A 22,284-nucleotide genomic window follows, 5' to 3' on the forward strand; every position below is an offset into this window, starting at 1 on the left:
TCCAAGTTCTGTTCCAGGCTCTGCTGCTTTTGAAATGTCTTTTACACAATGAAATCAATGTGGGTCTGTTTCAAAATGTGAGCTATTGTCAAACATTCTAAGACCTGTATGACTTTAGTAGGCATACAGATCTAATGGGAGTAGAGTTCAGCCTGTGGTTTTCAGGTTTTGGATATACCAAAGGAAGCAGTTAGGGTATCTGAGCTACAATTAGTTACTGATAGAATCTGCACACTTTAATTGTGGATGATAGGCTCAGTTCTGAGAAGAGAAACACAAAATGATACAGGTGTACATGAATTGCACTGCCTTGCACCACCTTGTCTGTCCTCTGGTTTCTACATGGGCCAATTCCACCTTTTTAAAAAAGAAAGTGGCATATTCTTTCTCTTGCATGTCCATGAGACATTTTTCTTTTGTCTAATTTTTTTTGAGCTTTGCTGAGTCTTAGCAGTAAATTTAAACTGCTCAGAGTGGGAGGAAGCACTGTCTATTGTTACTGCAGGCCATCTAATTAGCCTTTCATTACTTTTTAAATCCATTTAGGGGCTTGATTTTGATAGTTTATGCCACTTTGTTCTTCAAGCAATAATTTCTCCTGCTCTTGTACAGTATTTTTTCAGGTTGTCTGATGTTTTGGTGGCTTGCCTTTGAACCTCACCTGCCTCATCAAGGGCTACTGTTCTCTTTCAGTTAGAGAATGATCAGAAACCATTCATTTCCCAGCTGAGGATAATGGACATTTCAATATGCTCTATATGTTCTACCATACTGATGATATACTCCAGTGGTTTTTGAATACTGAACAGAATTTTGAGTTACCATGATGATGCCTTGCCTGATAATGCAAGTATCAGCAAGTAAATACATCTGAATGAAAAAGAGAGACTGACAGTCTTAGGCTGTCAGCTGGAACCAACAAAACCCACTCACTGTCACCTCTTGGGAGATATCTGGATGTCAGGAGATTGTATTCTTCCCAATATATTGCTGTTGAACATTAATACATGGCTCTTTCCTGTTAATAGAAACATTTTTCTTATTGCAGGCTTTATTTTTGAAACACAAAGTGATAAAACTATTACATTATGCCTTTGAGTTGAGGAGAGAGTTCTGGTTGGATTGTAACATGGCTTTTCAAGGTCAGTGGTGGAAGCTCTTTCACTTGAATCATTAAAACACAAAATGAACAAAGACTTTGAAACATGAAGCACAGGGAACAACCTTGCATTGAGTAGGGGATGGTGTGGTTTTCTTATAATCTTTCCATCTCTACTTTGTGTCTAATAACATTTGCTGTGTAAGGAATATATTTATGGCAAAGTTTAATGGGCCAAATTTCACTCCACCTGGGTGCCAGCCAGTTTACTGTGAAGTCAGTGTCCATAAAGTGTAATGAAGGACTGTGGTGTAACTGCATTCATATGTGGTCAGGGTTATATTTCCCATTAGTAGTTTAGGCCAGATTGTGATCTCATTTATTCCAGTGAAAATCCAGAATAATTCCATGTTGCTACTCCTGATTTATATTAATTACTTTAAGATCAGCCTGGCCCAGTATAAATAAGACTAAAGATTTTTTGGTACCATTACTGCAAAATGTTCTTTTCTGTACTTACTGAAAGATGCCATGTTTTCTTAACAGTTTTATGATTAGAAACCTAGCTTCAGATTTCTTCTGGAAAAAGACAGGACTAGCTGTATAATGCTCCCCAGTATTATTTTGGCACATCACTTCAACATTACCCTCCTCCAAATGCCTGTTTTTCCAGTGCACTACACGTGGTGTGTAATTTAGATCAGAATGAAACAGTACCAAATATTGCTGGTTACATGTTTTCACTGATTGTGTGTTGAACAAAGTGTAGAAAATCAACCACTGAAAAACAGATGCTGAGTCTCAAACTTTTCAGAGAGTGTGTTAGACCTATAGCCTGTAGGTTTGATTACTCACCAAAAATCAAACTTCTTCATTTAGCTTATGGTATGAGACCTAAGCAGGCAGCAAGGATACAGGGAGAAATAGCTTCCCTTTATGTCATGGAATTGTTTTCTTTGGGAAAAAAGAAAAGGTAAGAACTCTTACCCAGTTTCCTTGTGGGCATATCTCAGCCATAGGAGTTTATATGTTCTGATGCCAAGCAATGCAGGAATGCCTTCTGTGCACAGAGAGAGAATTATGAGGAGAAGCAGTTGTGAAAAGTGGCAGAGCTGGTTCAAAATGCAAAAATGAGGAGAAGTTTTTAATAAGCTTCATTTCTGGTACTTTGCTCACCTCCTCCAGCTCAGGGGCAGTGCACTGTGGTCCTGGTCTGTAAAGATTGAGGATTTCCCTCTTGTAGCATGGAAATCACACTGCAGGCAGTGTGTGCAACGCTGTCCTTGTTTTTTTGCATGGCCATCAGCATAAAGATTGCATTAACTAATTTCTTCTTATTCTGAGGTAAAGGGGTTTGTGAACTAAGACTTATTTAGACACATAGCAAACCATACAGCCAAACAATATGACATCTTGTTGTCTGCTGCTTCTGTGCTGGTATCAGTGCAAAACCGCACAGATGCCAACAGAACCAGAACTTGATTCCCTGTGTATAAAACCAGTTCTTTGTGCAGGCACAGTGAAAGTCTTTTATGTGTCTCAAATTAAACTGAGTGTCTCATCTAAACTGGGTTACATAAACCAGGGGGCTTATCCAAAATTTTTGGAGATTTTATTTCTTTAAATGAAAATACTCATATTAAAGCTGAGTGAACCAAATATTGAACAGGCAGAAGGAAGCCTAACGAGACAAAGAAAAACAAACTTCCTATAATTGAGTCATGCTGGAAGCTTATTTCCCCTTATGTCTAGAAGTCTGAAAATTTAAATTGGTGCAGATGAAATCCTGCTGGAAGGAAAGCACTCCACTAGAACAGGGGGTTTGTGAAGAAATGAAGGACTGCATTCTGTCTCTGTGAAATACTGTGATTTTACAGCAGGGATCTCTGTCTTTTATTCAAGTAGAAATTCTAGGGAAGGGGGAAAAATAATTTTGTTTTTAAAACAAGAGGAGACAATTTGCAGTGAGCTGACTGGTTCTCTTCCTGTCTTTGTTAGCAACTAACTGTTAATTTCAATCAAACAACTGTTTCCCATGACATGTGTTTCTGGATCAGTGAAAAAGGACACAACACAGGGCTTTCAAGCAGGCTGTGTTTCTGCAGTGGATAATGAGTTTACTGATAGGAAATGCCAGATTACGGTATTTGTTCACTCACTGATTATTGATCCCTGAATTTTTTCTGATGAAGATGTGTTTTTCCATTGAAATGACATTCAGATGTGCTTTTCAGAAATATATACTTGCTTGTTTTTTATGAGGTATTTTTTCACTAATCAAGGCAGTCTGTACACTTCCCTGGATCTACGGGGCGCTATTGCAGTTTAGAGTTCGCTTTGGTCCCCTTGCTCAGCTTGGCTGGAGGGAGCTGGCAAAATAAGGAATGGGAATGATGGTCTAGCCCTTAAAATGAAAACTTCAATAATGAAAATAACAAAGTGGAGACCACAGGTTACAGAGACTGGGACCAAAGACCCATGGGCAGGGCAAACACAGCCAGGTGTGGGGGCAAAGGTGCAAAGGTGCAATCATGAACGTGAACTTGCAGCATGACCTTATTTGAACAGAGCCCTGAACCAACTGAGAACAAGAAGCGGAAGCTTGACCAAATGCAGGGTAGTTCTGTCAGCATACCAGCTCCCAGGAACCCACAGTTCCCACTGTGACCTGACCAGGTGCCCCCTCAGTATATGGTTTGCCAAGGTCTGAGGTCAAAGCCCTCTGTAGATGCATCTGAGGTGGAAATATCAGCTGGATGAGATCCCACAGGGCACAGTTTGGAAATCACTGGACTAAGGCTGCACAAAAGAAATAAAAGCTGGCTGTCATTTCTTGGTTAGAGTTCTATGAATGCTGGAAGGAGAAAGAGGATGATGCTGGGTAGTCTGATACGATAACTCCTTTCTTTCTGCCTTTAAAAGGAACATGATTAGGATTAAAGTTTGTGAAATTATTCTAGGTGGGATGATAAGAAAATGGTGCTATAAATTGTGGTATGTCCATGTCAGCTCTGGAACCAGATGAGAGAAGGGTGGCAGTTTCATCATGTTTCCTGTTATGTTCTGGAAGAGCACTTCTGAAATTGCTTGCCCCTCCCTAAAAACCTTCTAACTTTCTCATTTAAACCACAAACCATGGACTTTGCATAACTAATTTGCATTTGTGCTTTTGTGATTTTCAGACCTTTCAATGCAGTATAATTTTCTACACAATTACTGGCTGTAGTTCTGTGAGGTCTAAACTCATTAAGATGAGCATAACTATGACACAGCAGTTTGGGAAGACAGGAAAAATTGCTTTTAACACACTGGCCTTTGTTAAGCCTGGCAGTTTCAATTAATTAGCCAGTACTATGAAATAGCAAATAATATTTTGTCAAGTAATAAAATTCTCAAGATTGCACTATAGTTTTCCACTGAAATCGATCACTTTAGTGAATTAACAGTATTATTGATTTAAAATGGACTCACCAGCAATTGCATCTTCATAGTTTGTTTTTTCAACTGGATTCCAATTTCTAGATATTTATGATACATCTGTATGCCCCATATTACTCTGGGAAGAATTTATTTGCTATTTGTGCCCTTATGGTATAGCTTTCTGTCTTTGAATGGATGGCTAAAGTTTCTAAATATTGGGCTTAACAATTAACATTGTTTGTACATGACAGCACAACTGATTGTTTTTAGGAAAACAAAGCAGTTTATCTGGATCATTGATATATTAAAGAGGTTGAAAAGACATTAGAAGATGTACATTAGTGTTGTTTACTCATTCATTGACTACTCCATTTTTTTACACATTAAGAGTATTTAATATTCTTCATACATATATCACTTTACATGAAATTCTATATGGGATTTAATTAATTAAAGTTCTTTCCACAACACTGAGAAGGTTAACAACAAGCTAGTTCATAAAAATCAGAACATGAAAATGTCTCAAAAGAGCTCAGGTTAGCAATCACACTGAATGTAGTTGATAAGACAAATAATGAAAAGGATGGAAAATCTATTTAGTTCTTAAAATTTTCTTCCTGTAAAAACTGGAAGTCAAGTGTTTAACACAATTTATAAAAAAAATTGGCAGGAACTTAAAAATGAGCAAATGAACACCAATGTGTAACTATTGTAGACTCCAACTGAATTTTGGGGGACCATTTCCCTAATTTAGTTATCTTACAGCTGGCATTTTTTAGAGGTGAGAAAATCTGAGATCTAGATTGAAATTACACATATTTCTAAATAATTACAAAGATATTTGTTTAACTAAGAATTGTAGGAAAGACAAGGAATGTTGTGCATTAAGCTCATGTTAATATCTCTGTGAGTTATCCTGGAATCCACTATCACTTCATATGTAGCTTGATAGCAGGGGGCAAAGGATATTTTTCAGCTTCCTTTTTTTTTCTGTCTTTGTAGCAGGACAGAACAAAATAATTTTATCCTTAAGTAAAAAAGGTATGATTCTTTTCCTTGAGTCAGTTGATCTGGGCACTGGGTGGAAGAGTCAAGGTGCTGCCTTTGTCCTGCTCATCCTCCCCTCTGACAGGCACTGAGAGGAGCAAGCATGTTCCTTTCAAATACCAGGAGTCTTGGACTCCCTGACAGACTGGGAATGGTATGTTTGGTACATCTAAATGGTGAAATGGAGAAGAGACTTAATTTAGCTCTTGCAGTTTGAAAAACAGATGGTTCCAACTACTGCTAATTTTTAAAGATATATAAATAGGAATGCACACCATTTCCAAAGAAGAAGAGCCTTTTCTGTCTTTAAAGTTGTTCACATGCTTTCAATACTGACAACTGGGATTTTCTATGAGATGAAAGATCTGTGACTGGTAACTGCACTTCAAAAAACTTGCACACTGAACATTTCTGTTTGACTACAGGAGAGGAATCCAGAAACCCCAGTGAATTATTCAAGTATTTCAATCACACACAGAAAGAGCTGGGTTGCACAGAGTGGGGAAAAATGCCAGCATGTTGGAAGGAGTCACTTGAGCTATGTACAGGGACCCAATCACTGACCAGAGAGACTGAAACGAAGCTCCCACTTCTTTCTAGGCTTTACATTTGGGTAGCTAGCTTTCTTTTCATAAGAACTAGGTCTGTGTTCCTCCACTGGGCTATCTAGAGCTGTGTAGATGAGCACTGAGCATCTCCTTTGCTTTGATGAGTGCTGTTTCAGCTGGTGTTTCTATGTGAGGAAGGACTCCTTTCCCTTCCCAAGAGGGGCTGTCTGCAGAGATGACTGATCTGGAGGTGGGGATGACAACGTAGAAGTTGGTTTCATCTACCTGATATGTCTGTGGGGAATGGCAGCCCCCACTGGTCTGCTCCCCAATGATGAGAGCTCTGCTCAGTCTCTTCATTATGTGCACAAACTCTTCAGCAGCCCCAGCTGTCACAGCACTGGTAAGGATCACCAGCCCCTTCTGAGAGCCATACCTCTCCCCTGTAAGATAGGAAAAACCCCGTCAGAAATGGATCCATTTTCAGAGATTTATTTGTATAGTAGAAGCCAAGATAGAGGATTTGCTCCCTACCTGCTATTAACAACCCAAGCAGTTTGGAAATTTACTTTGTGCCTATGAGAGTATTAAAGTCTATTCAACACTAGCCCAGACTATATGCTGTATAAAAGGCTGTCACCCTCTGTGGTGCTCTTGTGCCATCAGCTTCTGGCTATGAGCTCCATGAGGAGAGAAGCCAGCTCATGATTACTACTGTTATCTCTTCTGTGGCTTTGACTTTTAGAGGAACTCCAGATCTCATCAGAATAGCAGAATAGACACGTGAGAAAAATGACATTTTTCACCATTGCAGCAGGAGTAGTCAAAACTCATCCAGAAGCATCTTCAGTTTCACCCTCATCCCTGCTCTAGGAACACGACTGTCATAGAGCTTGGCCTGCAACTGTGCAGGCATTATTTTATGAAATTACAATTACACTGGTTTCCCACAGTTTTTTTATAGCTTGTAAATGGCCTTTGTCCCTATACATGACCTTTGTCCCAAACCCTTCATCAAATACCCCTTTATTATTAGGGTCTGAGCCAAGTATCTGATTTTCTTACATAAAACAGCTGACAGGAATAGGAAGGGCTTTGAAACTTATTTTCAATATATCTGAACATGCTAGATACTTTTCGATAGTTTAGTTTTTTTGAAAAGGTGATTGATGGATAACAACTAGGACTTAATAGCTTGAAAAGTAAACTGCTCTAAAAATGTCAATTTATGAGTAAGTAATAGTATGACATATAATTCTCATGCTAAATTCTAAGAGAGGGGCCCAACAGCATGGTAATTAATTTTCACACCATCTTTTGTCTTCTCATTTCACTATAAACATAATAACCATTAAAATACTCTTTTCACAGTAGATCTATATAATACAGGACCAAATCCAGGTCCTTTGAAGTTAATATGAGTCTGCCAGTTCTCTTTGATGGGAACTGGAGTGTGTCCATAGAAATCATATCCCTAAGCACAACCCACCTCTGACCGCCTGGGAAAATAGATGGGCCCTGCAGACTGGGACAGAATTTAACCATTTCAGCATGATCCAGGCCAACAACTGCACACACCATTAACTTTTTTGCTGCTGTCTTAGCTTAAGAGGGGGAAATAATTAACTCCCATGTTTTAGGCTTCTTAGCACTCTAACTGCAGCCTATGAGTAGTGAAGAGCTCTGTTTCTGCATCTTGCAGCATCCTTTCAGCTTCCACAAACTGGGGCAGGGTACATGTGGGGTGTGTGTGACTCATTGCCAAATGCTTCAAACTCACCCAGATGTACAAAATTTAGTGTTTTTCTTTCTCTTGTCTGGACAAACTGGGGTATTATGGTGCTTTCATCTACTGATGTAGAGGATGATGCAGGTAGGTGGTAGGGACAATGAATAAAACTGTATGGGAGTGTTGGAAGAGACCTTACTAGAGGTCCAGGCAGCACTGGATTAGTTTTTAATTTTAGCAACTTTTAAAAGCAACAAGTTACAGCTGCTGTACACAGTATTTGGCTAAACTTCTGGGGACCAATTTACAGACCTCTGTGCCTAACATAGCCTATTTCAAGGAATGATAAATTGTTTATTTGTAGATGGCATTGAGTGACATGGCTGAAATGGACATTTTTTGTTTCTACATTCTTTACAAAGCTTGAGCTGATCATGGCAGGTGCTTCTACCAACTAAGTTACAGGATTTAATGGCTCACTTTAAAATGACAGGGAGAGACATCTGAAATGGAAAGCTATGCTGAAAATAAATTGTCATTTACCTTTGAGCTGAGGCTGGGTCCATATTTCCTTTACTGAGTCACTGGGTCTGTCATAAACTTTGTCCAAGAGAATTGGGTGTCCTTCATCAAAGAAATAGGAGCATAGGATTGCTATAGGTGTAGTGGAGCCTCCAATATTGTACCTTTTCAAAAATTAAACATATTAAGGAAACAAGTAAAAATTTGTGTCAGGCAGTAAATCTCCCTTCCAAATATTGTTCTTTAATATCAGTCTCAAAAAGGCTTATGGCTACATTTTGATATATTTATAGTCATTCTCCCCTATCAGCATTTGCATGTCTATCAGATAAGCAAAATCCTGTCTAAAAGTGTCAGACTGTTATTGCCCACAACTAACTTCCAAAGCAAACACAAAACTTAAAAGTCTATTTTTTTTCTTGATGTTACTTAGAAAAAAAAAACAGAAAGTAAGCAAAGACTGGATCTGCAGAGAAACATCAGATTATTGTTATTCTCCTCTGGGTAACCTATTCTGTTCCTGGCAAGGCAGCAATACCTAAGCCCTAATACATAAAAGTAGATTCCAATGAAAGCAACGCATGTTTGTAGAACTGTTGTGTTCTTATTTTTGCTACACAAAATTAGAAAACTTAGTGGTTTTAATGAGGTCTTTTTTTTTGTGCCTTAAGATTGTGTTAGTTACTTCATTTAGCACACTCATAATTGAAAACTTTGGTTGCAGTTCAATTCCATAGCAGTCTCTGAAGATTAATTTTAATGAAGTGCCTGTCATTGGAGAACCCCTGCTATGAATACACACAATTAACTACCAAAACATTTTTGCCTGTGACTTTTCACTAATACTAGAGCACATACAGCTCTAGAGATGTTTGTACTCTATTTACTGATAGTGTGGATTCAGTGCTTTCCTGTAGGTGATTTTAGGAGTACCCAGCACAGGCATTCCAGCAAAAACCTGCTGAAAAATGACTTTATTCAGTTCAATCTATGGCTATGACTTTTCACCTCCAGGAAAGGATCCAACAATCCAGGATGCCTTTGTTCTGAAGAGTGAAGTCTTTATTCTTCCGCATTTGGGAGCTGTATGACTGACAATGTGACTGGCTGGAAGTTAAAGAGCCATCTCCAGCGTGTCCCCAGTGGTGCCGCGATAGTGGTGCTGCTGCTTCACAGCCCAGCAGGGCCAGCACAGCCCAGCAGGGCCCAGCTCACACAGGTGCCACCAGTGCTGCAGGTGGTGGCAGGCCGGGCAGTGCTGGAACACTCCCTTTGCAGACAGTGACACTTCAGTCAGTAATAACGACTGAGCAGGTGCCAGAGTTTTAACTTAACTCTAGGATGCTAGTACTGCTTCTTACAGATGTCATGTGTGACCTTAGGGAGGCCTTTTATCAATGCTGAGGGGGTTAAAAAGATGAAGTTCGTTACTAGCACATCTGTTCTGTGAAGGGGGACTGTCAAGGTGAGAGACATTATGAATTCTGGTTAATCCCATGCAAAATTGAAGTTATCCAAATATGAAGTTCATGAGTGACCCAGCTGTTTCAGGGAGGGCAACTTGTAAAATGAGAAACATTATTCATTACAGTTAATCCCATGCAAAATTTAAATCATCAGTCTTAAAATTATAAGATTAGCTAACAGAAAATTTCAGAAGGATTTTTTAGGGTTTTATATGCCTTCGGAGACTGGGTCTTTTATGTGCATTCAAAGGACTGAAAATTCATTAAATAGTAAAAGAATAAATCTAAACCAAACAACACATGACAAGAGCTATAATGATGCCATTTGGTACCTGAGATGTGATTTCATATTTGCTGTTTCAGTGCTCTCAGCCCTGAAATTTTTAGGCTGGGAGAAACCTGGGGTGAGAAAGACGAAAGTCCCAATGCTATCTCAAGTCTAGTGGAAGATGGTGGAGCTTTTGCTGAATTCAAATTCAGTCATGGGTGTGTTATGTTGGTTGCTGCCTTGCCTCTTCTGTGCTCACACAGTGAGATCTCTGTTCTCATCACTGTGCTCAACTTTTCCGCCCTATGCTGAAAATCCCACAAGAATATTAAGATTACCAAATATTAAGAGCCCTGTGATAACCATAGATGCAAGTGGTTCTAACATTAAAACCAAGTTCTTACAAAGTCCCCCTTTGGTTTATATTTGTAATGTTCTGGGCTCACACACATTAGCTCTGGACCACAACAAGGAAATTACTTCCCTAAATATTCTGTAGGAAATGTACATTTTTATATTAATGTACATATTTATATTAATCTGCTTTAATAGCTGGTGACAAATGGATGACATCTTATGGCTCATCAGATCTGGAGCCCTGTTGACACACCAGAGTGTCCAGCAGAATTCTAAGCAGAGAGAGAAGGTGCACGATGCTGCAGCTTGGAGCAGCAGGGCCCGGGAGGGCTGCAGGACCTCTGAGTTCCTCTGTGCACAGGGCCCATTCTGGACAGACCTGATTGCCCAGAATTATTTAGCACTGCAGATATGGCAAATTAAATTAAATTAAATTAAAGGCCACAGCCTTACACGGGGTCTTTTTGACTGTTGAATCACTTGAAGTACACTACATGAAGTAAAAGATTTATTTTAATATATATGTGGCACACGGAGAGTTAGATTAGAGAAATAAAACACATGTAAGGTCCAGATTTTCATTCTGCAAACTATTCCCTAAATTTGCCTACTTAGTTCTAAACATCTCAAGTGATAATACAATTTATCTTGGAATATACTTCCAGACTGTTATTATTTTCCTTGGCTGTTTTCCTTTTCTCATTCAATCCTAGCAATGTTAGCCTGTAAACAGGACAGCAAGCCATGTAAAGCTAATTCACTGTTACAAATAAAATGCTGCTTTGAAAGAGCTTTGGTTATTTGCCATTCAAAGGTTTACCTCATGTCTATGATTAATGCATCTGTGTGAACAATCTTCTTCCAAACATGCTCTATCATTAGGTCAGACACCTGGGTTAGAAGTTCACTGTCTCCAAACATATCAAATCTCAGATAGCCAATATTATTTTCAAATACATTTGTGTGGAATGAAAATTTAATCAAATCTTCAAATACTTCTGGTGGAGGGATCTGAAAGAGTACAGAAAAACAAAACAAATCATTTGCTGGCACTAGTTTAACACAAAATTATGTGGGTTGTGTTTAATCCAGGTGGGATATGTGTGAGGAATGTGACCAAATTTGAAAAACATAATAAATTTTACAGTATATTTGCACACTAAGCATAGGTTAGCATTGCCTGATGAATTTTTGCACAGGATAAGGTTTATCAATAACACCCAGAATCCGGATCAGCCTCCTATATCCCAGAGCTCAGTTTCTTTTTCAAAAATATAAGAATTTCCTTGAAGCAAAGAGGCTGCAAGAGCAATCCCAGCCTGCAGCACAGATCCCAGGCCTGCCACCCAAGCCCACACGTCGCCTTTAGAGTTGCTTCTAAACTCAGCACCTGGGACTTCCATAATCTCTTGGTTGGCCTCAAGGCACAAACAGCTGCTGGCTGCAGGTGCGAGTGCCCCAGCCCCTCTTAGTGACCCAGTCCCTGTGAGAGAGAGGAGCCTGATGTGTGGGGCATGTGCTAGGATGCTCATGATGCAGATATGTTAAATCTCTTGTGTGGTGGCCACGTGCCTGGAGCCTCACGTGTTAGGTTGTGATTTATTTAATTTTGCTTAGCTTATGTTATTAAAGAGCAGACATTTTTTAGCAGCAATGTGTAGCCTAATAAAGTTCTCCTAGTAACCCCTGTGTGCATTGAGACACAGCCAGCTCCTATTGCTGAACATTTATTTGTATGCAGGATCTGAAAATGGAATAGTCTCCCTCAGCTTGAGATAAGAATTTAGAATACATATGACTTATATGACCGTCAGCCATTTGGTCTTTCGTCCTCAGAGTTGCTGTGAAAATGGTGTTATACCTTGTTTTTAATCAGTTGCCCTCTGCCGTCGCTCATCCCCAGACAATCCATGCTTTTACACTCAAAAGAACAAGGAGTCAGCCTGAGCCATGTGCCGGAGGGGCTCTCCCCGTCTACAACATGCCACAGAACTGGGCAGGCACCAGGGCACTCTGCAACCGCAGAGAATTCAAGTGGTCTCCTGACCTCTGTATGGGGTCTGGCCTGGAGCTGTGCTCCTGCCAAAAGCAGGTCTGCCACAGCAGAAGGAGTTTTTTCCAAGGTGTGTGAATGTGTTTGACACAGATTGAGGCAACTTAGGGGAAGATTACCTTCCATATGACACTTTATCATTCAGTCCCTGATGTACGCCAAAATTATCAAAATTTCAATCATTAATTTAAAAGCCCTGTTGGCCAGTAGCTGCTGACCTGATGATAAGAACAAACTCTTTTCTGTACTCTTCTTTATCACTATACCTTGTGAAAATAACCATTGTATCTGGACTGTAAACAATCAGTCCAGCACTGCTGGGTTTGTCATTTCCAATCCACTTCTCAGTGACAGCAGTAATACCTGATCTGCCCACTGTACTTTGATTAACTAATCACAGTTTTGAAAAACACATCCAGCATGCATTGATTGTTCTGACAGAACTTATGTCTAGTTCAGAGATACTGGTCCCTCCTCAGGAGGAAAATAAAAAAAAAACATCACTCATTAGTAACATCTACAAATAAAATTGATCTGTTAATCTCAGCCACTTGCTAATGATATTTAACTGAACACACAAATGTCTTATCTCTGTCTCCAGTGATAACTGCTAAATGCATACCCATAATAAACATGTTAGAGTAATTGTCTGATAAATTTTTTCTCTACTTTTTCTTTTACTGTGACGCATCTCATTTTTTTCCCATGAGAACTTCAGTTTTGATAACTTTTGAAAATTCATTTTAAATTTCAAGGTGGGAAGGTTGCTCAACCCAGGTCTCATGGGGTGAAATAAATGTGCAAGGACCTAAATGAAAGCTCTTCATGGCTGCAAGAAAAGGTATGAAAATGTATCTATTCTAAAAGTTTGAAGACTGGAAATCAGATGAAAAGCTCTCAGAATGTAATTTTGGGGTGCCAGGGAATCTTTCAGCAAAAGAGGTGAGGAGCCAGTGACTGATATTAGAGAGTTACTGCCCTGCAAAACTGCAGGTTCATGACACTGGCACATGAGTTACACGCCAGTAAGGAGGTAAATGGTACCTAAGGAGGTAAATCAAGTTCAGGGTGGAACCACACGCTCTCCTTTGGAAGGCAGGGCTCTGTTTGCTGGCCAAGGACAAGCTGGGACAGGATGCAGCTGAAAGTAAGAACTGCTGCTCAGTCAGACAGTGTTTACATACAAATGACTTGTTGTTAAATATCAGCCCTCAGGTGCACACTATAAGCAATGTGGCTACACTAAAGGACCTCCAAGCTAACTCCACTTTAAGTCAAGGAAAAATGTTTTTTCATTAACACTATAAGGGTCTGCTGTCCTATTCTGCAGACCCCTTTCACAGGTGAGTGGTGTAAGTAAAACGCATGATGTCACACAAAATAGAACATTAGAATTCTGCTTTAGGACTTGTGCATGGAGTTTGATCCCTGATTCTGACACAAACCCCAGACATTGGTGAACCACTTTTCTAAATGTGCCTCTCTTCTCTCTTTTCTTTCTTTTCATATCTCCCTTGTTTTTTCTATTTAGATGGAACCTGGTTTTCCATAGCTATTTTTGTGCTGACCAATGTAAGATAACTCTGACTTCCATTATGGATGCTAGTGCTGTCAATTGCTGGCTGTTAAAATATTATCAGCAAACACCCTTGCAATACCATTGCAAACCCTGAGATTAGTTTAAGAACTATGAGATCAGGAGGGCTGAGTGGCAGGGCTGCACTTTCCTCAGAACATTTGGGTTCCTTGTGTACCCTCACAAGCTGGAATGAAATTGTTCATCAGGCCCCCAGCTCAAGGACTGAGCAGGCTCAGCTCTAGCCCTGACAGCTCCTTCTCACTTGCTCTTAACAACACACATTTTACTGGGTGATTTCCAGGCAATCCACCCTAGTACGTCACCAGCCTTACTATTAGAAAGATGTTTTTAAGATCTAGTGTAAACAGTCTAAGTTGTAACTTTGTACTGTTTAAGTGCATTGCTTCTTGGCCTATTTACTATGGACATGGGAAGAGATTATTCTTTTCATATTTGAAACAGTCTCTTACGTATCTCAAGACTGTTTTCATGTGTCCTCTCAGTTTTCTTCTCTCTGGAATAAACAACTCAAACTTTTTAAACTTTTTGAAGGCTACTTTTATTAATTACTCTCTTTACTCCTGTCCCTCTTTTCTGCTGTCTCCATACTTGAGCCACATCTTTCCAGAAAACCATTGCCCAAAACCTTACATATTATACTCTAGATGAATTTTCTTTAGAGCTAAATGTAGCAGAAGATTTCATGTCTTCCTGATTATATTCTTCCTTATCCATTCCAATTTGATGATGATAAGTATTTACTGCAACAGCTTGACCCTATTGACTTGTGCTCAGGTTATGAACTCTGAAGAACCCATTTACATTTTTACAGGACTCCCCCTAAACAAGCTACTTTTTTCCAGAATTGTGCAGTGAACAACTATCACCCCAGAAACAAGCAAGCAAAGATTGCAAAAGGTGAAGAGCCAATGAAAGTTAAATATGAGACATTTTTCTCTTGCATAAACTTGCATGTACTTTACTGTGGTTATGTTGATATAAATCAACATGATATGGGCCTACAACAATTCTTTTTTCACTTGTTAGCAATAGATGTAGGAATTTGATTATTTATTTTGACACTTGGAGGCTGTCCATTTTGATTTCACTCATTAATGAAGGGATACAAATAAACTGTACTTCTGTCTGGTGAAACATCTCTAACTATTGCCTCCTTCAGCAAGTGCAATACTCTCCTATATAGAGATATTAATCTTCTGGAAACAGAAGGACTTGAAATGCAAGAAAAAATTTAAAAAAAAAAATCTCTTTTTACAAAGGATTAGTAAAGGATTAATAAATAATAAAAGGATTGCCTTTTATTCTGATATTAGTTTTTGCCTGATATTCTGATCATTTTCAGCTGCTCATCTAAACTGTCATTACAAAAACTCCCTTAGGTGTAAAGACTGCCCTAATAGTGTTTGGTCAATAAGAATGGCTCCAAATAATTACTCAGGGTGACTCCTCATCATTTAAAATGGACATAAACCTTATGCTAAAATCAGGCAGCAGTTCTTCCATAGGTAGACAGTCACAAACACAAATGTTTCAGTATGTAGAGGAAGGTTTGACTATAGAGGGAGAGAGACAGAAGAATAAGAAGCAAGGATTATTAAACTTCAGGTCAGCAAGTATACAGAGCTCTGCCTTATAAGCAAAATGTTATTTTCTGGATCACAAAAAACATAGACAAAATTTGTCTCAAGGAAGTCTGACTTTGCAAAGTGGCATTTATGCAGCTGACAGCTCTGACTAGCAGTGACCTTGCTGCTGCTTAGAGGAGACATATTCACTCCTCTGTACTATGCTTCAGCAGCTATTCTAGTGCAGCAGATGCACAGGTCTGCATGCATTTCACTTGTCTGTCTCCCATGTCCCATCCCATCCTTCCTGTAGTTATTCATCATCACTGTGTTAATTGTATTGGATCTGCTTCACCATCAAGGTCATTAACAGTAAAATTCCACTGTCAAGGGAGAGGGTGGTTTGGAAGATAGGTAGCACAAGAGAAAAACTAGCTCTTGGGCTTTTAAGGAATAATGTGATATAGATCAAGAGAGCCACTATGTCCACGTATTGGGCTGCTGAATTTAATTTTTCTTAAATTTACAAATGCAGGTACTTCCATCATATATGCTTCACTGTACTCTAAAGGTATTTGCTCTCCTGGGTATTCTGAAATGTTCCACAGAAAGCATTCCTCTTATGGCTGCAAAAACAAAACAGGAGGTGAAGGTACTCTTACTGCCCAGGGCTCTGTAGAATGGGAGAATTTTCTTTTACCTCCATCTCAAGGAAAATCCTTTAATGACTTCAGTGTCTTCGTTAACATCTTAATGCTCTCTTCTCTGACTCCCCATTTCCTCCAGCAGTATGAGGGAATGTTTCTACCTCTGGAAACCATTTTAGTCTCATAAGAGATGTGATTCTCTGCTCTTTATATATTATTTCACCTTGGAGAAATTCCACATTTGTCCTAATTTTCATGCACATTGATGCGATTTCCTTCTTATAGACGTGTCCCTTACCTCTCCCAATCATTTTGCTTGACAAAGAACTATGGTAAAACAGAGGCATTGAATAACATAATGGCATTTCTTCACTAGCTCTATCGGGATCAGAATTTTATGTCATGTGACAAATAAGATACTTGTCCCCTATGTTGTGTTCTTGACTTTTAAGGTCTGAATAAAGTAAGATCTGAACAAGTGAAAGCCACCAAGAATATTCGTTAACAACCTTCAATGAATGCAGTGACTAATTTACAAGACTTTTCCATGCTGTAGAATGGGGAGAAATTATGATGTGTCGCTACTGGTATATTGATAATAGCTGAGCATGGAACTCTGCTTTGACTCTAGTCAAATGCATTGAAATATCTTTAGAGTGAAGTTTTCTTCACACAACCAAGTTAAGAAGGAGAGTGCTGGAATAGAAAACTCCTTTAATTAATTATTTCCATTTAATCTTAGAGGCAAGAATGGGGACAGCATCTCTTGGTTAACAAACTTGAAAAAAAAAAATCCATCCCTGGCAATGCCTAGATTTTGTCCTTTACCTTAGTATTTGTGATAATACCACAAAGGTCATGGCCACTTTAAATCATGCATGCCAAAAATTTCAGAGTGTGGAAGTCCACAGATTTCCTCCCCCAGGAAACATTTAATAGTTACCTGACACTTGGTCTACTCTGGTTCATTGCAAAGGCAAATGCATTCTCTTCAAAAGTAATTTTATGAGTCCCTGGAGAAAATACGTCTCTGATAGCCCTGCTAGTGCAGTAGCCAGAAAGCAGCTAACTCCATCCAAGAAAGGGATCAGGTTATCCTAACCCTTTATTTAATTTGAAGATGGAATTTTAACAAGTGCTCCTGGGAGCTCCCTCCAGCACAACAATGAACAAGAAAGATTGCCAAGGCAGACCAGTGTATAAACACTCGGGCTCAGAACAAAGCACAGACTGTTATGCAAACCACACAGCAAGGGCAAAAGTAGATTATTAAAAATCAATTTCTCCCTGGGGTCACCTAACTTCCACCCAGATACTTCTTCCAAAATATTTCTAGGTCACTGGGAAACTGTCCGATGCTGAGCATGAGATACAATTAGAACAACTTTCCACTGCAACTATCAAAGGAGTTGCTGATTATTCTGGTGTAATAGATGTCAGCTGCTACAATTTTATATAGTGAGGTCCATCAAAGAGCACATGGCTGCATGTTTAGTGAGTTGTATGCATTTACTCTAGTCCAACTAAACTTCCCTCAAATTACAACCTGGGTTTGAAACCAGAGAGTTTCTGAATTAATTACAGCTGAAAAAGCAGCATCATTGAAAGAGGAGGGATCATAGAAACAATGAGATATCTTACCTCAAACTCTGAAACCCTACATTTTTGCTTGTAGGATATGGCAACTGAAATTCACAGCCTGAAGGTTGTTTCCAAAATCTACGCATCCAGAACTACCATCTAATTCCCCAAGCTACTCCCCTAAGTGTCAGAGGAAGCTCAGCCCACAAAACCTACTCGGGCATTGGCTTCTCCTCTCGGTACAGGTAAATCTGGATGGTTTGGGCTAGAAAAAAGATAAGGTATCTGACTTAACGCTCCCATTCCAGCTGCCATCTCTATAGCTGAGGATGAGAGAGCTGTACCTGTTTTGGCATGAACCCTGGGATGCTGTCCTTGGCATGTTCAGGGATGTAGAGTAATTTCAGGTGTTCATCATCAGAAAGAGCTTGTAAGATGGCAGTCACCTTCCCAGCAAGTTCTTCCTCTGTATTGATCCTTTTATTGTCTTTGTTGATGTTTTTTGTGAGGTTGGATGCTATAACAGACCCAATGTCCACAAAAGCATAATTATCTACCACAAGCTTGCCCACAGTTTGCAGTACCTGTGGCACCTGGGCACGCAGGTTGGCAATGTGCTGAGCTACAGCCATGGCTTCGCTGGCCTGAATGGTGATGTGTGGCTCCACCCCAGACACACTCCATACTTTTCCAGTGACTGGGCTGAGCACCACTTGGCTGGGTATGGAGGCATACAGGGAGCTGTTCCCAACACGATAAATGCCCACCGAGAGGGATCCGCCTACTGTGGGCTCACCGACAACAGTGGCCCGGTGCAGGTCCTTCATAGAGCGAGTGAAAGCTTCAGCTGCTGAGCCGCTCATGTGGCTTGTTAGGATGTAGATGTCCTTGAGGGAGCCGTATCTCTTGCCAGTGAGCTGGGGGAGAGTCCACACCTCTGTGCTGCGGGAGGTACTACGATCAAAGACAGTGTAGAGGTGTTTCCGAGGCTCGGGGTCAAAGAAGTAGGAGCAAAGTATTGGGATGGCAGTGGAGTAGCCACCTGTGTTGTACCTCATGTCGATGATCATGGCATCCGTGTCCACCAGCTTGTTCCATACCATCTGCAACAGCTGTGGCCCAATGGCCTTCACTGTCTCTGCCTCAGCCATCATATCAAAACGAAGGTAGCCCAGGTTCCCTGGCAATACCTCAATTTTGAAGAGGGCCTCAATGATGTAGCTCAGCTCTTCAGGGCTGGGAATCACATTAGGAATCTGCTCTTCTGGTGTTGGTTCCACATGGCTGTGGAAGACATGAAGCCGGTGGTCTCCAGAGGCCTCCTGCAAGTCAGTGGTGAGCTGGGAAGCCAAAGTCTCAGGGTCTATAGCTGATCTATAACCTCCTTGGGCCCGTTTGGTGCTGAGCATGGCGCTGGCCTTAGCAGCCACCTCTGGGATGGCATAGTGAGCCTCCAGAAGCTGCCCAGTACCCTCCAGAAGCACTCCCATGTTCTTGTGGAAGGCCAGCACTTCTTCAGCCTTCTCCAGTGCATCCTCAGCCAACACTATGGCATCAGGAACAACTCCTCCACCCATCCAGCTTTCCCCGTGGTTGTCAATGAAGGTGATAACAGGAACTGTGATAGTCAGGCCGCGGGTTATTCCCGGCCCGGGCTGCAGCAGAGGGAAGGTCCGGGTGTGCGAGAGGCTTCCTGCTGTGATCTCCCCGACCAGCGTGGCACGGCCCAGGGACTGCATGAGGTAAGCAAACTCCTCAGCAGCTGTAGCAGTGTGGTGGCTGGTGAGCAGGTAGATGCCACGCTTGGCCCCATAGGACTGGCCCAGCAGTTCTGCCTGGCTGTTGTGCTCCTGGGTACGGTTGGTGCGTCTGTCATACGTTGTGAAGAGATGGACAGGACCAGCAGCAGGATCCTGAAAATAGGAGAGTAGCACGGGCACAGCAGAGGAGGAAGGGCCTCCAATGTTATAACGTAGGTCCATGATCAAGTTCTCTGTGTTTTGAAGGGGTTCCCACACTTTGTGTACAATGTAAGGCCCCAGCTTTACAAGCACAGAGGCATCTGCAAATTCATCAAAGCGCATGTAGCCAATATTGCCAGGCAACACTGACACCTTGAAGACGGTATCCACCAAGGCGTGCAGCAGCTGCTCATTGTCAGGTAAGTCAGCTGCCATTCCAACTGGCTTCTCAGCTGGGGGATCAGCAGCTTCACCTGGCATCATGACTCGGACCGTCAGGCGGGGGTCGTCAGATAAGGCCTGCAACTCAGTGTTGAGTTTGGTGGCCAAGTCCTCAGATGACTGCACAGAAGAGAAGGCAGAGGCGGCCAGGCGCCGCAGCAGAGCAGGCACTCTCTCCACTAAGCTGTAATTGTCCTTTAATATGTTTTTGAGGTGACTAATGGTGCCAGGCACTGCTCTGCGCACTGCCAGGATATCCAAGGATTTCTGCAAGGCATGCTCTGCCTCAGTAGCCACACACGGCATCACCCCACTCACTTCCCAGCTCTGTCCACCCCCACTCAAGGGGCTCACAGATCGTGACACAGGCACCATCATATAGAAATTGGAGGGACCAATACGCAGCTTCTGGATGTCCAGTGAGCCCCCGGCTGTCTTCTCTCCAACGGTGATAGCTCTGTTCATGTGCTTGAGAATGTAAGCCACATCTTCAGCCACTCCTGTGGTGTGATGGCTGATCAGAACAATGACATCCTTGTCTTTGCTGTACCTCTCTCCCAACACCTTTGGCAGTGTCCATATCTCTGTGGTGGTGTTGGAGGGACGATTGTATACAGTCTCAACATGCAGTCTCTTGTCTTGTTCATGTAAGTACGAGATGATGAAGGGGAGGCCAGAAATCTGTCCCCCAGTGCTGTGACGAAGATCTATCACCAGGGCAGATGTGTCTATCAGTGTCTTCCAGACCTTGTCCACCAGAAAGGCTCCAACTTTCTGCACAACTTCCTCTCCTATGATATAATCAATCCTCAGGTAGCCAACATTGCCTTCCAGCTTGTCATACATGATCACATGCTCAATAAGACTCAGGAGTTGCTCACGGGTAGGGGAACCCTCAGCTTCTTGTTTGGGAACTGCATGTGGCAATGGCTCATAGGAAATCACCAGTCTCGGGTCATTCAGAGCACCCTGCACTCCAGCTGTCAGGACGCTGGCCAGCAGATTTGGATCTGAGATGTCCAGGATCTCTCCGCTCTTGATTGCTTGTTCAATGGCTTCTTGCATTCCCACTAGGTTTTCAGGATAGCAGTAATTGTCCAGAAGGACTTTAGCCATGTCCAGCACTAGAGTTGGCTGAAAGATTTCCTCAGCAGGTATGCTGCATATGATCAGTGCTGAAAACAGCAAGAAATGTGTCCTGGTCATTTTGTCGTTGTACGGAATAGAAAAGAAGTCAGAAGCTCTTATCGGTCAGGATGAACATAGCTCCCCAATGACTCTGAATCACACTGAAATCCCTGTGTTGAATCCAGGTGCACTGAACAGATCTCTTATCTGCATTAAACCTTTAATCTCATTAAAATGTAGTGCATCATCCAAAGTGCACCAATAGATGAAGTTCAGCTCCTTACTACTTCACAGGCCTCTTATGAAACAGTAATGAACTCCAATCATCAAGGAAGATCTTTATAGCAGTAAATTGTTTCCAAAAGGTAGTGTACTGCCTGTTGCAAACTGGTCCTGGCTTATCCTGGAAGTGGGTAGCTTAAATGCAATACTGATTTTTACCACAGTTAGAACAGCAATGATCCTGCCTTTTACCATTATTTATGAAGAGCTTATACCAGGAGATTCTTCACTGACTAAGTTGTATCAATATTTAATATTCTTTCAACAGTTGTTGACAATACATTGTCTTTGGTGTTTTTTAGTCAGAGCTGCAAAGGACTGTTCATACATTCTATGACACAGGGTTCCAAACAAGGAACTCCAGACATTTAGCGCAGCTCATAAAATCCAAGGTAATGACAGCCTTTTAATTTCTGTGCTGAGAATTGCCAGCATTTTAAACAGGACTTTGAAACACATTTGCCTCAACATAATACAGCTAAATCTGAGATGACTTTAATCTTCACAATTTGCACTCAATTAGGATTTACTTGTAATACCGTTGGGTAACATATGGTCATGTCTGATGACAGCTCCCAGCCAATAGACTTCAGGCTCAACATACCAAAATAGAATGTGGGGGGTTGTTTTCTTCTGCTCACAATGTATTTGAGACCCTATTGTATTAAGAGTTTGAAAGAGGATCAGAATATGCAGCATGCAGGCTGTACCACTCTGAGCTCCAGTATGACATGACAAAGATATACAGGAACAGATTCCTGGCCTCAAATCTGAAATGATACTCTCTTT

The 22,284-nt window shown here is 41.1% G+C and overlaps 1 protein-coding gene across 1 annotated transcript; it reads right to left on the bottom strand.

Moving 5' to 3' along the window:
- Positions 1-6,228: 6,228 nt before the first annotated feature.
- RBP3 (retinol binding protein 3) lies at positions 6,229-21,291 on the bottom strand. Its single transcript, XM_058029557.1, has 4 exons — positions 18,247-21,291; positions 11,277-11,467; positions 8,387-8,529; positions 6,229-6,557 (listed from the first exon to the last, which is right to left on the bottom strand). The coding sequence occupies exons 1-4, from the start codon at positions 21,289-21,291 to the stop codon at positions 6,229-6,231; spliced, it is 3,708 nt and encodes a 1,235-aa protein (XP_057885540.1).
- Positions 21,292-22,284: the final 993 nt, after the last annotated feature.

The sequence above is a fragment of the Melospiza georgiana genome, chromosome 8, assembly GCF_028018845.1.
Source record: "Melospiza georgiana isolate bMelGeo1 chromosome 8, bMelGeo1.pri, whole genome shotgun sequence".
In the NCBI taxonomy this organism is placed as follows: domain Eukaryota; kingdom Metazoa; phylum Chordata; class Aves; order Passeriformes; family Passerellidae; genus Melospiza; species Melospiza georgiana.

What these genes read in the sequence shown, in the direction of transcription:
- RBP3 (XM_058029557.1), bottom strand. Translation starts at nt 21,291, where the DNA reads ATGACCAGGACACATTTCTTGCTGTTTTCAGCACTGATCATATGCAGC. An exon ending in CAGGGTTCATGCCAAAACAG is followed by an intron (nt 11,468 to 18,246) that starts GTACAGCTCTCT and finishes GTACTCTTTCAG; the next exon opens with ATCCCTCCACCAGAAGTATT. An exon ending in GACCCAGCCTCAGCTCAAAG is followed by an intron (nt 6,558 to 8,386) that starts GTAAATGACAAT and finishes CCTATCTTACAG; the next exon opens with GGGAGAGGTATGGCTCTCAG.